The sequence below is a fragment of the Symphodus melops genome (assembly GCF_947650265.1).
Source record: "Symphodus melops genome assembly, chromosome: 5".
Taxonomy (NCBI): Eukaryota; Metazoa; Chordata; class Actinopteri; order Labriformes; family Labridae; genus Symphodus; species Symphodus melops.
The window spans coordinates 2,481,682-2,495,698 of NC_136695.1; the positions used below are offsets into that span (position 1 = coordinate 2,481,682).

The 14,017-nt window shown below is 47.5% G+C and overlaps 1 protein-coding gene across 1 annotated transcript; it reads right to left on the reverse strand.

Annotated features, from left to right (window-relative positions):
• Positions 1-959: 959 nt before the first annotated feature.
• tp53inp1 (tumor protein p53 inducible nuclear protein 1) lies at positions 960-12,824 on the reverse strand. Its single transcript, XM_079344914.1, has 4 exons — positions 12,553-12,824; positions 9,388-9,768; positions 5,623-6,145; positions 960-5,484 (listed from the first exon to the last, which is right to left on the reverse strand). Exons 2-4 carry the CDS (start codon positions 9,512-9,514, stop codon positions 5,262-5,264), a joined length of 873 nt encoding a protein of 290 aa, XP_079201040.1. The 5' UTR covers positions 9,515-9,768; positions 12,553-12,824; the 3' UTR covers positions 960-5,261.
• Positions 12,825-14,017: the final 1,193 nt, after the last annotated feature.

Sequence of the window (14,017 nt, forward strand, 5' to 3'; positions counted from 1 at the left end):
CTCTGAGACTGAAGAAATGTCTGACATTTACATCTTCTGTCTCGCCTGTGAGAAGTATAACCTGGTGGACAGGAGTTTGTAGGCTGTACCTGCAAACACACCGTTAACATCACAGGTTCATTGTTAGCATGGGCTAACCCACCCCCACCTAAAGCACTTTCACTGTCATTTCTTTATTTCCAATCTGACTGGAGTGTAGACCTAACAAACACAGTTCCCATGCTTAGAACCTCTGATCGATACTGTTTGCATTTATAAGTCAAAGAATTTGGCGCGTCGGGAGTCTAGTGTCCCACATAGAGAGGCTGAAGTCCTTGAAGCGGACGGCCTGATTTCAAATCTCACCTGTTTATATTTTTATGAGAGTCACTCCTCTCTCTCTCTCTCTCTCTCTCTCTCTCTCTGACTCTATCCTCTCTTCTGTCTCTCTAACAAAGGCAATTGTAGCTCAAAAAGATCAATCTAATAAAACAACAATTGTATGACTTTAAGTATATTCAGCTATAAGGACTCTAAATAGAGGAGCCTAACACACATCAATGAGAGTGTTTGAAGGTTCAACACCTCATTTCACAACTTCAAGGTATAATAACCCTCCCCTCCCCTGGTATCTCCACCTCCAGCCTTCAGAAAAACTTTTAGGCAGGTCCGCCATTTTTATTCTTGATAGCAAAGGAGTGATGTCTACTGGGAAAACTCAGGGGGCGGAGCTTATTGTATTTAAAGAGACACACACACAACAAAACAGAGCGTTCTGAGAGAGCTCCTCTGCTGCTTGGTTCATGTTATATTTGGACCAAAGCTCAGAAACACAGATGTTTCATTTAGACAGCAGGGGGCGCTGTTTGAAGAGGAGGAGACTATGTCCTCTTTAAAGTCTAAAGACACCAAACACTGGATTGGCTCAACATGGAGCCGATAAGAAGACTTACATAACTGATGAAGAATCAAACAGAGAGTTGTGTATGAAAACATTTATTGAAGGCTAATAAGAGATCACATGTATTAACTAATACAGTTTGAAAAAAGATGACCCCAATTAGCTTTTCTATTTTTTTTTTTTTGACATCAGAACAGAGTGACTTGATCTGTCGAATGTCCAAAAACACAAAAGAAGGAGACCAGTTATTATGTCGATAAATAAAAACCCTATCCAATCCTACACCTTTTTTTTTCTTTTTGGCAAAGTGCTGTATTATTTCCAGTAAACTACACGACAAAAACAAAAAGAGGCTAACAATTGGTGAAAAATAGAAATGCCACAAAATATTCTTCACACTGTTATTTCAAAACAAACGAGGAGAAAACAAGTGTTGCTACATCATTCTGTCTGGTTTGTTGAGTCATTATAAAATCTGTACACGGCGCTGGGCGGGCGACTTCCTCCGAGTGGTGCATAGTTGGTTTCTGATGTCTGTTTGTTGGGGGGGGGGGGGGGGGGGGGTCTTTCGTTACGTCCACTCGGGGCGTTAAAAAGAAAAGGGAGTTCAAGTTCTTCATTGATGCATTGTCATTAAAAACATTTCAACCTGGAAGGCACGTGATCCACAAATTTCAAGGCATTGAACAAAAAAAAATAAAACATTAAAAATCCCTGTTAGTTTGATGATGGAGATGAACTGAGAACACAACGTGGTAAAGAAAATAAAAAAAGACTCCTGACAGCAGGAGGAGCCGCCTCGCTCCTCCGATCCCTTCTGTCGTTAAGTTTCGCCTTCTTTTTTCTTTTTGAAAACATCGTCATCGTAACACAAGTAATTAAGTCCACCACAGCAGAAAGAGAGAGAGACACTCGAAAGGTAAAAGAAGAGCTTAAATACACCACTCCACTATCTATCATATACGAGTATGTACAGCGAGTCGTACACACGCCTAACATACGTGTGTTAGTGCTTTCTTAATAACGCAAACACACGACCACGACCCACACTGCAAAAAACACACAAACCCCCTCGACGACAAGTGACTGCTGCGTGTTCACGCCGAGCGTCTCCTTCAGAGGATCAGACTGAGGGCCGCCGCCGATGAAACACGAGAACATCAACGACACGTGGCGTCCTGACCTCTCACATGTTCTGCAGCACGTCAAGAGGACGTCTTCAGGTTTGGTTTTTTCCCCCAGACACCTCCAGAACATTAAATAGTGCTTTCTCCTGATTCAAAGGTGAGGACACGTCGCCTTCTCGCCGTCTTCCATCCAGGTGCATGCTGGGAAATTTTACAGCTGTTTTCACATGTACGCTAACAGCTGAATGTTTCTCCTGCAGAGAGTCAGAGTGAGCTGACTGAGAGAAGGCAGCAGGATATAATCAGGAGAATTCACCTGGAGCAAGTGGGAGGGGCTTAGACTGCCTGCACGCCACCTCTACCACCTCCGCGCTCTAATCAATAATCAACCTGCTGCTGTTTCCTGTTCTGAACGATTTCAGGAGTGCATGATATGAAAACGGCGTAAAGGTTCAATTTGTGGCACGGCTCGTTTCCGCCAAGAAAAAACAAAACAAAAAAAAAACGGATCAAACTCTGAACCGTTCTAATCGCTCTGATCAATCCTGATTAATGATTCAAACTGTGACCGTTTTGTGTCTCGTACTTTAGTACATAAACATGAAGAACGCCGTTTCTCTGATTTCAGAACGGCAGAAAACAGAGGACACTGAAACACAAACTTCAGGTGCATGAAAAGTCCTTTAAAGATGTCCGCTGATCTGCACGCTGCGAGCCAGACAACACAAACGTTAAAGGATCCAGAGTGGGCCGACTTCTACTTCCTCTGGATCAACGACGGGATTATCTAAGAAATCCTCTTTTCCTGAGAGACGAGCTGATTGGTTCAGAGAAACAGATCCGTTCTGTGACGTTCCTGACATGTCCGTACCCTTCAGTCACCGTGTGTGTGATCGATGCTGTCTGTCCTCCTGCAGTGTGGCGACGCGGCTTCAACAAACACTCAACAGGTTAAACAAAGAATAATAAAGAACATCAGTACGTTAATATGAAACTAGTGAAAGGTTAAAGATTGATGCTACTTTTTTGGTTTAAATATTTTAACAGTTTAGCAAATGTAACTAAAGTTAACATGAAAAATAAAAGAGTTAAAAACCACATTAGGTACATTTCAAACTAAATATAAAGGAGGATAACAAAAAGACCAACAGCTTCTCTCTCCACCTTGATGGATTTCCAACAGTCGACCGAGAGCGTCACGAGTTCATGTTCACAGTCCAAAAAAACAAAAGCAAAGACGTGGATTTATTCCTCTCAAACATTTTCACGGGGGGCGGGGGGGGGGGGAGCTCGCCGGGACGGAGCTGGAAAAGTCCGAGCACGCACAAAGATTCATCAGCCGTCAAGTAAATCTGCATCAGTCCGAAGAGAGTGAAGGTGATTGGTTGTGACCCTGAGAAGTGGACTGCAGATTCATTTAAGAACAAACAAAATAATAATTATTATAACAACAATAAAAAGAAACAAAATCTTTTTCCATTTTCTTTTTTTCCGTCGTCGTCGTCACGCCAACTCTACAACCATGCAACAGAACGCACACTAACAGAACCACACACGCCTAAGCAAAGAGACGCAGATATACCAACTTCATACTGATATGTAATTTCTTTTTTTCTTTTCAAAAAATATTTTGGAAGTTTTTTTTTTTTTAAATACTTTTTTTCTTTTACATTTCTATTCATGTCGAAGCTACCGTTAAAACAAGGCTTTTAGTGATATTCAACCCAGTAAATTTTACAGTCTTTTTTCTTTCTTTTTTTTTTTTTTAAGCTTTTCAGAAAAATATTGTGAAAAGTACTGAATTACAGAGTCAGAGGCAGGTTCAGGCGGCCGAGCAGGACGACGCTGTAAAATGTGAGAGAGACAAACTGAGAGGTGGGGAAGTCACGCTGCTGATTGGACAGATATCGACGGGGGGGGGAGGGGCTGGAGTAGACGCTAAATTTGATTTGGTGACTTCAGCCGACATTTTCACAGCAAAAAGTCTGAATGCAGCATGTTCATGCTCGGGTAGTGTAAAAAGGAAGTGTAGTTGCAAAGTGTTTGTGTGTGTTGCTACTTTAGAAACAGACGTCTCTCTGCATGAAACGTCTGAAACGGCGTGAAGACAAAAGGCGTACTGCAGAGGGTTCGTATTGCACTGAAACAGATGATTTAAAAAAAAAGGATGTTTCACGTTCAAGCAGAGATATCTCAAGTTTAAGACTCTTAAGTGAGTCGACTTCAACATGACTACATTTCCCATAATGCATCAGCCTTGTACCATCGCCCCCCCCCCCCCCCCCCCCCCCCCCCTCTCCTGGCAGCTGAACAGTTCCAGTGTGTGACGCAGATTTTGTGTCTTATCTCCAAACTGACGCTGCAGATGACCTGAAAGATAACCACGATGACATCACGGTGACATCATCAGGACGTGACTCAAGCCCCTCGCGTGGCTGAATCAGCGTCACGCAGCTGTTTGCACAGCCAGGGTACAAAAACAGGACGCAGACTTTGTCCCTTTGATTGAGCTGCTCTGTTGTTGCAGCTGCTCAAGGCATTCTGGGAAATGTAGGCATTGATATAAACACAAAGCATGAAGTAGCTGTTTAAAGGCATCGTCGGGTTAAGTTTGTCTCTCCGTCACTACTCGCAACTTTTTGAGCAACTCTGCTGGGCAACCACCGCAACACTCCTGCTCTGATTAAATGGCACCGTTGTGCTGCTGCACTGCACATGTTCAAGTGAGTCGGGATCTGAAAGGTCTCCTGGTGTCGTTGCCAAGTTGCTCAGAAAGTTGCCGAGACTCATCTGTGACGTCGCCGTGACGTCATCCTGCAACCCGCCGAACCTGCCGCTGAATAAAGTGACCTACAGCATTGATTCTACAAATTAAGTTGTCCATGAAGAAGAAGAAGACGATAAAGAAAGAGAGAATGAGGAGAGGAGGATGTAACCATGACAACTCCTCTGCTCTGTGATTGGACACAAACTGGTCCAGCGGAGGAGGGACAAAAGGAGGATGATCTTCTCTTTTCAGGAGGGGGAGGAGGAGGGAAACTTTTCTCCCACTGGCCAGTCATTTTCCCTTATTGTCACCGTCCAATCAGAATGAAGAACAGACTGGGGTGTGATTAATGGCTGATGTTGCTGGTGTTGGTTTTCTTTATAAAACAGTAGAAGAAGAGATCAGAGGTGACGTGGCCAGTGGAAGTTTACTGCTCAGAGGGTGAGGATGATGAGGATGATGATGAAGGTAGAGATGTCAGGACGCCTCAGAAGTTGAGGTGTCTCTGGCTGGGCTGGTGCAGGTGCACGGTGCCGGCCTTCGAGGGGCGCAGCAGGTTGTGGCGTCTCAGGGCGTTACGGGACAGCGGTTGGGTGCGTTGGGTGGCGTTGCCGGCACGAGGCTGCAGGAGGCCAGGGTGGGCGGAGAGAGCTGCGGCATAGCAGGCGGAGTGGAGGCTGGAGCGACGCTGGACAACCGCTACATCCTGCCTGCGGGGGGCGGCAAAAACAGGAGACGGATATTAGCAGGGCAGCGGCTAAGCTAACAACGGCTAAGCTAACTGTGACTCAGCCTAAAACTGGTGCATGCTGCCCCGTGCATCATGTCACGGCGTGGTCTCTACGTACCTATGACGGGGGCCGTCCAGACTGCGCCTGCCCTTCTCCTTCCCCCCGGACACCGTCTGGGCGGGGGGCATGTTTCCGGGCAGCAGGCCGAGCTCCAGCGAGCGTGGCAGGGAGTCCAGGTTGAGTCTGGGGGGGCTGTGGTGGGCGTAGACGGACATGCTGGGGTGCTCGATCAGCAGGTTCTCCAGAGGGCTGGTCTCCAGGAGGATGGGCTTGCTGCCCCTCCCGGTGAAGCAGGGAGGGGGGGTGACAAACCAGCTCTCCTCCAGAGAGCAGGCGTCCAGGCGGAGGAACCCGCTCTCTCCTTCATCCTCCTCCTCCTCCTCCTCCTCCTCCTCCGGCCCGCCATCAGGGTCGGTGTCTGCCGTAGAGTTGAGGGAGGTGCAGGAGGCGTAGCGGATGGGGGGGCTGGCCATGGGGGAGGGGATCATCACCAGGTCTTCATCATCGTCGTCCTCCTCTTCCTCAGGACCAGCAGTGGAGCGAGAGAGGCCGTCGGCACACTGAGCGGAGCAGGCTTCAGCTGAGGGACGAAAACAAAAACAATTTAACTGTTTGATTCACAGAAAGGATTTTAAACGTGAAATAAGTGATGTTGTAATAAATCCTTCATGCTCATTCTCAGACGTCATTTTATTGGCCTTCTTTTAAACAGCTTTTGTTTTTGGCTGCTTCAGACACAAGCGAGTGTTTGTCCAGCAGAGGGCGCTGTGACCCGTCTGTGCGGCAGCAGTGACTCTCTCAACATGTAAACAATCACTGTGATGACGCTGGGCAGCCACAGAGCTGCAGGCCCGACAGCTTAGCATCACATGTTCCACTGAGAGCTTGGCCCGCACGCACGTTTGTGTTAGCATCCCGCTAAAGCCGCCTCACTCTAACAGAGCTGTTTAATCTGCACACACACACCTGATCCCTGCACGCTGGAGCTGCAGGAACAACAACTGCACTTGTTGTTTTATAAATCATCTCAAACAAACATCCTGCTCGGCTCCGCATGCAACCCTGCTGTTTACACAAACAGAGTCAGCGTCTAATGATTCACAGAGACACAGGAAGTCAGGAGGTGGAGCGGCAACAGGATCTCAGGCTGGCAGACTGGGAACTAAAAATAACTCAGCCAGGACTGAGCAGACGTCTCTGTTTGATTTCAGGACTCGCTGATGCACTAAAAACAGCTCCACAGCCTGAGCAGCCAATCAAACTCCACCCTAACAAAGACTTCAGTACGAGCAAGAAATACAAGGAAGAAGGAGAAGCAACATGACATGATGCTGCCGTCAAAACATCCAATTTACAACCGTTCAAAAAGTCTTTTTCCAACTCCGGTTTGTTTGTGAGCTCGATGTGGGAACATGACCCGCTCGAAGCACACGCCTGTGTTTTCATGTTTCCCTTCAGGAGGCAGCTGCAGGTCCGAACACACTGAACACACCGAGACAGTGTGACACCGAGACACCGAACACACTGAACACATTTAAAAGCACAAGAACAACATTTGTCTGCAGTGTGTCATATGGATGAACCTGCACGGCGGGGAGCAACACTTCCCTGTTTTTCTCCCGAGCTTAAAGCAGATAAACACAGAGTGTGGATCTAACCTTTGCATCTTCTTGTTTTATGACTTAAAGCTGCTGCAGCGAGCTGAAAAACAAACTGGCCACCTTCCTCAGACGACCCTCTCTGACCTTTGCCCTCTCTTTTTGCCCGTCCTGGCATGTGAGCCCAGTGTTTGGATCTCATGTCCACACGTGGCCTCAGCTCCGAGCTCACAGAGGAATCCTTGTTTACCGTGGAGAGAGAGAGAGGCTGCTGAGTCAGCGCCCGCCAGCTGATCTGCACACTCGATCCTCTCTGAGCCTGAAGACGGCCCAGCAGCGGCTCCTCTCCTCCTGCAGAGGGAGAGCGAGCAGAGTGCGGGACAGGTCTGCCCGGCGGGGAGCGGCTCGGTTGTTAGGCAGTGTTTGGGACGATTTGGCAGGCGTGCTGATGGGTTAATGAGGTCGCTGTGGATTATGAACCAACCAGCTGACCTTCAACACAACTCTCCTTTGTGAGGCTCGCGGCGTGCACTCACAGCTCCTCTCACAACGTCATCGACATGCAAGCGCCCGAGTTCACACGTGACATCATTTTCATCTCACAAACCAAAAACAAGCGTGAACATTTTCAGGGTTTCATCACGTATCTGACACGAGCATGAAAACGCAGACGTGCAGTTGTGTTTGTGCTCCAGTCGACGTGTGAACACCTGAGCAGCTGCTGCGCTCAAACACGTCGTGCTGCGCCTGAATGTGAAGCCGGATCTTTGAGGCCGGGTTCCCCTCTCATCAGTGTTTATACAAGAACTCCATCTAAAAGCACATTGCCAATAAAATGGCCCCTGAAGAGGAGGCTTGTGTTCTTCATGCTGCTGCTCAGTTTGATGGTTACAGTGCAGCATGACGCCGTCAGATAGATGAACTGTAGGATCACAGCTGGTAAACAAACAGTAACATCTGGTGCAGATTTATTTACGTATAAAAATCAATAAATATATCGGTTTGAAGCGGATGCAGCGTTCACATGAGGTGTGAGTTCACAGACTTGTTACAGGAGAAAAACCGGTTCAGTTTGTGGCAGCAGCTCAACACATGATGATGTTGTGAGAGATTTTTATCTCGTTCCAAACGGGTGTGAAGCTCAGTTTAAAACCTCCAGACTGCCAACAAGGCGCTGAGCTCAGCAGGAACGCTGCGTACCTCCAGCAGAAACACAACCCTGCATCCAGGTGTGTGTGTGTGTGTGTGTGTGTGTGTGTGTGTGCAGCTCTGTGCCCATACAAGTCCTCCAGGGTCTATTTTTACCTCCTCTTGTGCTTTTGTTTGACCTGTTTGACGACCATAAACTGCCTGATGCCTCTCCCCCCCCCCCTCACCTCTCCCAGCCTGAACTGGCCAGCCCACCTCTGCACCCCCCCCCCGACCTGAAATATTCACACGGCTGTGGAATCGGAGCCGGGTCAAGTTGAGTCAAGTCCGGCTGCGGGACAAACCCGAGCTGAGCCCGAGCCAGCTGGAGTCCCTGCAGCCTGTGTCAGGTTTCTGTGTACAGTGTGTGTGTGTGTGTGTGTGTGTGTGTGTGTGTGTGTGTGTGTGTGTGTGACTTGTTGAACTTGTCGTGTCTGTTTTGACTGGGCCTCTTTTTCTTTTTTTTAGACCTCAGACAGCTCTGAACACTCTGCTCATGAGCAGCAGTCATTAAAAGTGTCTAAACTTATACAGTATCTGTCTCTCTGTAAATCCTCCCGAGTCGGACTGAATGATCTGAACTCCAGATCGGACCTTTTAATGGTCTTCATCAGAGGGCAGATTTTACTACAGTTTGAGTTTCTGTTATTTTAATACAAGTCTAATTTTATTTCATTGTCCTTTCAATGTTTTATCTGAAACGATCCCAAAAGGTTTGACTTCATCCAGACGCTGAGTGTTGTCTCTGAACACACACCTGTGTTTACAGGTGTTTACAGCTTTCAGCCTGCAGCATGTTGTGTGCAGACAAAGAAAGCCTTTAAATTAAAGCATTTTTTGGTGATTAAGGGTCTACAGGTTGTTGCTCCTCCTCCTGCTGCTCACTGATTGGTCGACTGAGTGGAGGCTCAGGGTCTATGTGGAGCTTTAGAGCTGTAACCAAAACGTGCTGACTCATCTTTTCCAGCCTTTCAGACTCTTGTCCGTGCCGTGTGAATGCATATCTGACAGTTGTGACCACACAGGGGACTCTTACCCAGGTAGTTGACCAGGATCCAGTCTTCGTCGTCCTCCTCGTCCTCTTTTCTGTCTCCTGGTCGGTTTCCTCGGCTCAGCTCCTCCACGTCGTCCCCGAACAGAGCGCTGGCGAACCTCTGGAACATCCCTGGACGTCCTTTGGGGGCCCGAGGCCGAGGGAGGGGCTGAGGGAGGCGCGTGGCTCGGGGCTACGGCGGGGAGGTGTGGCGCGCACTTTGGTCATCAGCTGCGGGGTTAACGGCAGGGAGAAGGCTCCGGAAAGGTGCTAAAGTGCATGGATGAGGTGTGGCGATGGATCATCTGAGGAGCAGCAGACACAGGCTGGACATCGCTCGGCGTCAGGATCGACTGGACGAGTGCAAAACAAAGAAGAGCAGCCCTGAGAGGAGAGAGAGAGAGAGGCTGTTTAATGACACTCTGCTGCACGAGAGCAAGACAACTGATTCTATTTCATGAGACAGGAGCAACCAAACTCCTGCACACGGGCTTAAACGCACAAACATGTTTCAGAACAAGAACTCCAGACATCATCGATCATAACGGGTTTGATTTTTAGTCAAAGTTTAAAACTCTAAATATTGACTCTGATTTAGCTCAAAGGAGTCAACGACACTTTTAATCTGTTTTTAAGACGGTCCTTTAAAGTCTCAAAGCAAAGAAACCGCAGATGTTCTGTGAATGAACTTATTGGCCAGCAGGGGGCAGTGTCCCCGGCTGTCACCGTGTAAAGTTGTTATTGTGAACTCTGACACTGTGTACAAAGAGTGGACGGAGATAATAAAGCTGTTTGGTTTGAATAATATCACAAACACCAGGAGTCACCGATGCTTAATGAAGCACGCGCTGCATCCGGGTCACCTGACAGGGTCGCTCGTGCTTTGTTTGAACCTGTAGCCTACACACTGACAGCTTGTCTCGGTTCATGAGGCTGTCAGGTGTGATGGAGGCGAGCAGAGAGGGGCTGCCCTGTCTGTGTTTGACTCAACACTAAATAAAGAGATCTGCTGTGTTGGTGGGGGGGGCACACAGCTGGCTGGTAGCAGGGGGGAGGGGGGGCACACAGCTGGCTGGCAGCCGGTCTGCTGCTCTGAGAACAGTCTATGGTGAAAGGAAAAGTAACCGTCGACAGAGGAAGAAAGGATCAGTGTCGCTGTCTGCCTGCAGCTGCTGTATAAAAGAGGAGGGAGGACACTTTTGGCACAATACACTTGGATTAAAGCCAAGTGTGCAAAGACCCGACTCCTACTGTTCCCCTGCTCTCTGCTTCTGAGGCGCTCCCTCTGATTGGTGGAAAAGTGGAACAAAAAACCCTGCAGACACTACTCAGGGCTTAAAGACTCATGCAGGCTGTGACAGTTATCAGTCCTGTAAATCACTTATTCTTCAGTTTACTGTGAAATATGCACAGTTAAAAAAAATACATATTAAACTGCAAACTCTTCGGTGAAGAATTTTCCTGCTCTTTCTTAACCAGCAAAAAAACAACCACATGTATGTTTTTTATATTTTAATTTGTCTGTAGAATGTCCAGTTGCACCAGTAAATTCCGCAACTGGGAGGCCTACATTATTACAACACATTATTTTAAGCAGATTGGCCATGACACCTCAAGAATGAGGGATTTATTTGCGGAAAATAGATTTCTGATGTCTGATTTTCTTCACCAGCACTTTAACGCACCATCACTCGAAGCGAAGTCGTCTCCTTTGGTTGTGATGCGTTCAAAGCTCCCAAAGCGGCTCGGACTTTTCTGTTATCTTAAACTGACCGAAATCGCCATTTTTTTTTTGTGCGTGTATTGTCAACATGGAGCTGCTGTGAAGGAGAGACGAACAAACAACCGCGTCAGCAGCAGGCTGATAATCTGCGGCACCTGTTCCTCCTCCTCCTCCTCCTCCTCCTCCCCATCAGGACATATCAGGGATGAACACTAAATATGGAAGTCTTCTGCTCATCATGATTAACAGCCAGCACAAAGGAGGGCTGGTTTTAACCTGCTGTTTAACGACACCGCAATCATCACATCTATTACATCATAGCGCATTAGTTATTCATCCAAGCGTCCATAACAAAAGCTCAATAACATGTAGAGCATGCAGGGTGCTTTCAAGACTTCAATACTGGATTATAAACCACCAGCAATGATCGGGGATTTTACAAAAACACACTATTACCATTACCGATTAATCTCCAGGTTGTTAGTTATCGATTAATCATTCGTTCGCAGAGGGCTGCTTGTCAACTGCCCCCCCCCCTACCAGACCAGAATGGGGGGCCCTGAGGTCTCACAAACTTAAATGAAAGCAGTGGTTTAAATAAGAGGGCCCCAGCTGAGAGCAGAGACCGAGGAGAGTAATGCATCACATGCTTACATTAATGTGTTAATTGCACATTATGTCCCTTATAAATAAAGTTAAATTGAATCGAGAGTGTGGACACTGGCAGACATGATGGTGATGGACACTGGCAGACATGATGGTGATGGACGCTGGTTGGTTGGAGACACATCCTGACGCCTTCAGGTCGCTTGTTTTGTTCGATCGACGCTCGAACAGCGAGCAGCTTCGAGCAGCCGAATCCTCGTTAAGAAAACACTGAAAACTCGACATGTGAGGACACGAACGTGACTTCTTTCTGTTTTCAGTGTCGGACTGGGACCTCAGTGGTCTGACTGGCCAATCGGCTCTGTGTTTCAGCGCAAATATGATTCAGCAAATAAATGGGACAGATAAAATCCAGAGTGGTTCCATAACAAAGTGGAGCAGCAGCAGCAGGCTGAGTGTCGGCCTCACAGAGGAGGGAGGGACTGTAACTCTACACCGACTGCGCACGACTGCAGAGCCCGAGTGTTTCACTGTAATCTCCTGAAATATATGATCATCACCCTTTTTCCAGAATATTCCGTCACCTTGTTTTTGATAGTCAAAAAAAACACGAACTTTTGCAGTTGACCAGCCTGGTGAGATGAAGCGAACAGTGCGGAGTGAAGCCGGAGGGAAAAGCATCATAAAGGCGTAAAAAGGCGACGTGCCTTCATAACGTCAGTCTGTCTCTTAAAGCTGGACGTTTCTCTGATCGAATATCGATGACAAAGTGATCAGAGAGCACAAACAAGAGGCCGAGCAGCCGCTGGTGTTCACGGAGGAGAAAACAAAGAACTCACCTGCAGAGGATGTAAACGCTTCAAATAGAGATTAAAATCCTTCAAACTGAGGTAGACGCGTTTGTTTTCGAAAAATAGAAAAACTAGAAGCTTCTTCGCGGAAGAAATAAAATATAAAAAAGGTGAATCTAAGGACTGAACATCGGGAGTCACAGTGTTTCTTTTTTTTTTTTTCTTCCCTTCAGTCCGTTTCCTCTTCAGTCCTCGGACTGCTCCTTCTTTTGTTGTTGTTGTGGAGCTCCAACAGCTGATCGCACTGACGTCACAGAGCGCAGCCTATTGGAGGGGACGGGTCTCGAGCAGCCCGGCCAATCAGAAGGCGTGTTTCGGGCTGTCACTAACCCACGTGACGCGCAGCCTCCTCCCCTTGTTTTCCGGAGAAGGGCATGACTGGGCAAAGCTCCCCGGGTCTGGGAGGGACCGCAGAGGGCTGGATGTGGGATTTTTCCCCCTAAAAAAACAGCTCATTACATAAACAAGCCGACATCCGGGTCAGCTGCAGGGTTTCCTGTTTTCTAAGTATCCACACCCAGAGGAACATCTGTAAAGTTCGCACAACAGTCGTAAAGGATTCACAGATAAATAAAGCAATGAGCAGACTGCAGAAATGAGAGACTCAACACTGGCACATAATTAAATAAAAATAAACTGGGTTTTTTTCCAGTGATTTCCAAAGTGGGGCGCTGGACCCCTGTTGGGGGGCCCCAGAGTTATGACAGGAGGGGCCCCAGCAAGGCTTAACAAAAGCACCGCATATGTTCCTCTTTAAAAGCTGCATGTTGTGTGTGTCGTCACGCTGAAGTCACTCCTCTGCAGTGTTTGAGATAAAGTGTGACTGGCAAAGAGTGTGACTGCAATGTGTTCTGGGTGTCTGTCAAAACCATAGAAGAAGAAGAAGAAGAAGAAGATGAAGAACAAGAGCAAGAAGTTGAAACACACACACATGCACACACAGGATCAGATGGACTAATGGAGAGAGGTCAGAGTGGGGGTGGGGGGTTCACTGCCTTGCTCAAGGGCTCCTCAGCAGTACTCAGGAAGTGGACTAGCACCTCCCCCTTAGCTAACAGACCAATTTCCAGACTTGGTCAACACCCTCCGGTTCTCGACACAAGGAAAACAGCCTGAGCAGCAGTGATCGATGGTTTAATAATTCAATTCTTGAGCTTTTAAAAATAAAACTTGTTAGACTTTTATTTTGAAGTAAAGTAAGGCCTTTCTGAAGCTAAGGCTGAAACAGGAAGTGGTTAGGGATCACAAACTAGAGTCAAACAGCTCAAAGGAGCGGTAACAAAGGTCCATGTTTGACCGCCCGCTCCCGAGGAGGCGCACGCACTAACCACCAGACGCCCCTGCTGCCCGGCGTTTTCCTGCCTCACACAGCAAGAAGGACCGGAGGAGAACAAAACGTAAAAACAAACACTGTGAAGGTAAAAGTAGTTCAAAGTCTGATGAGGTTTGGTTA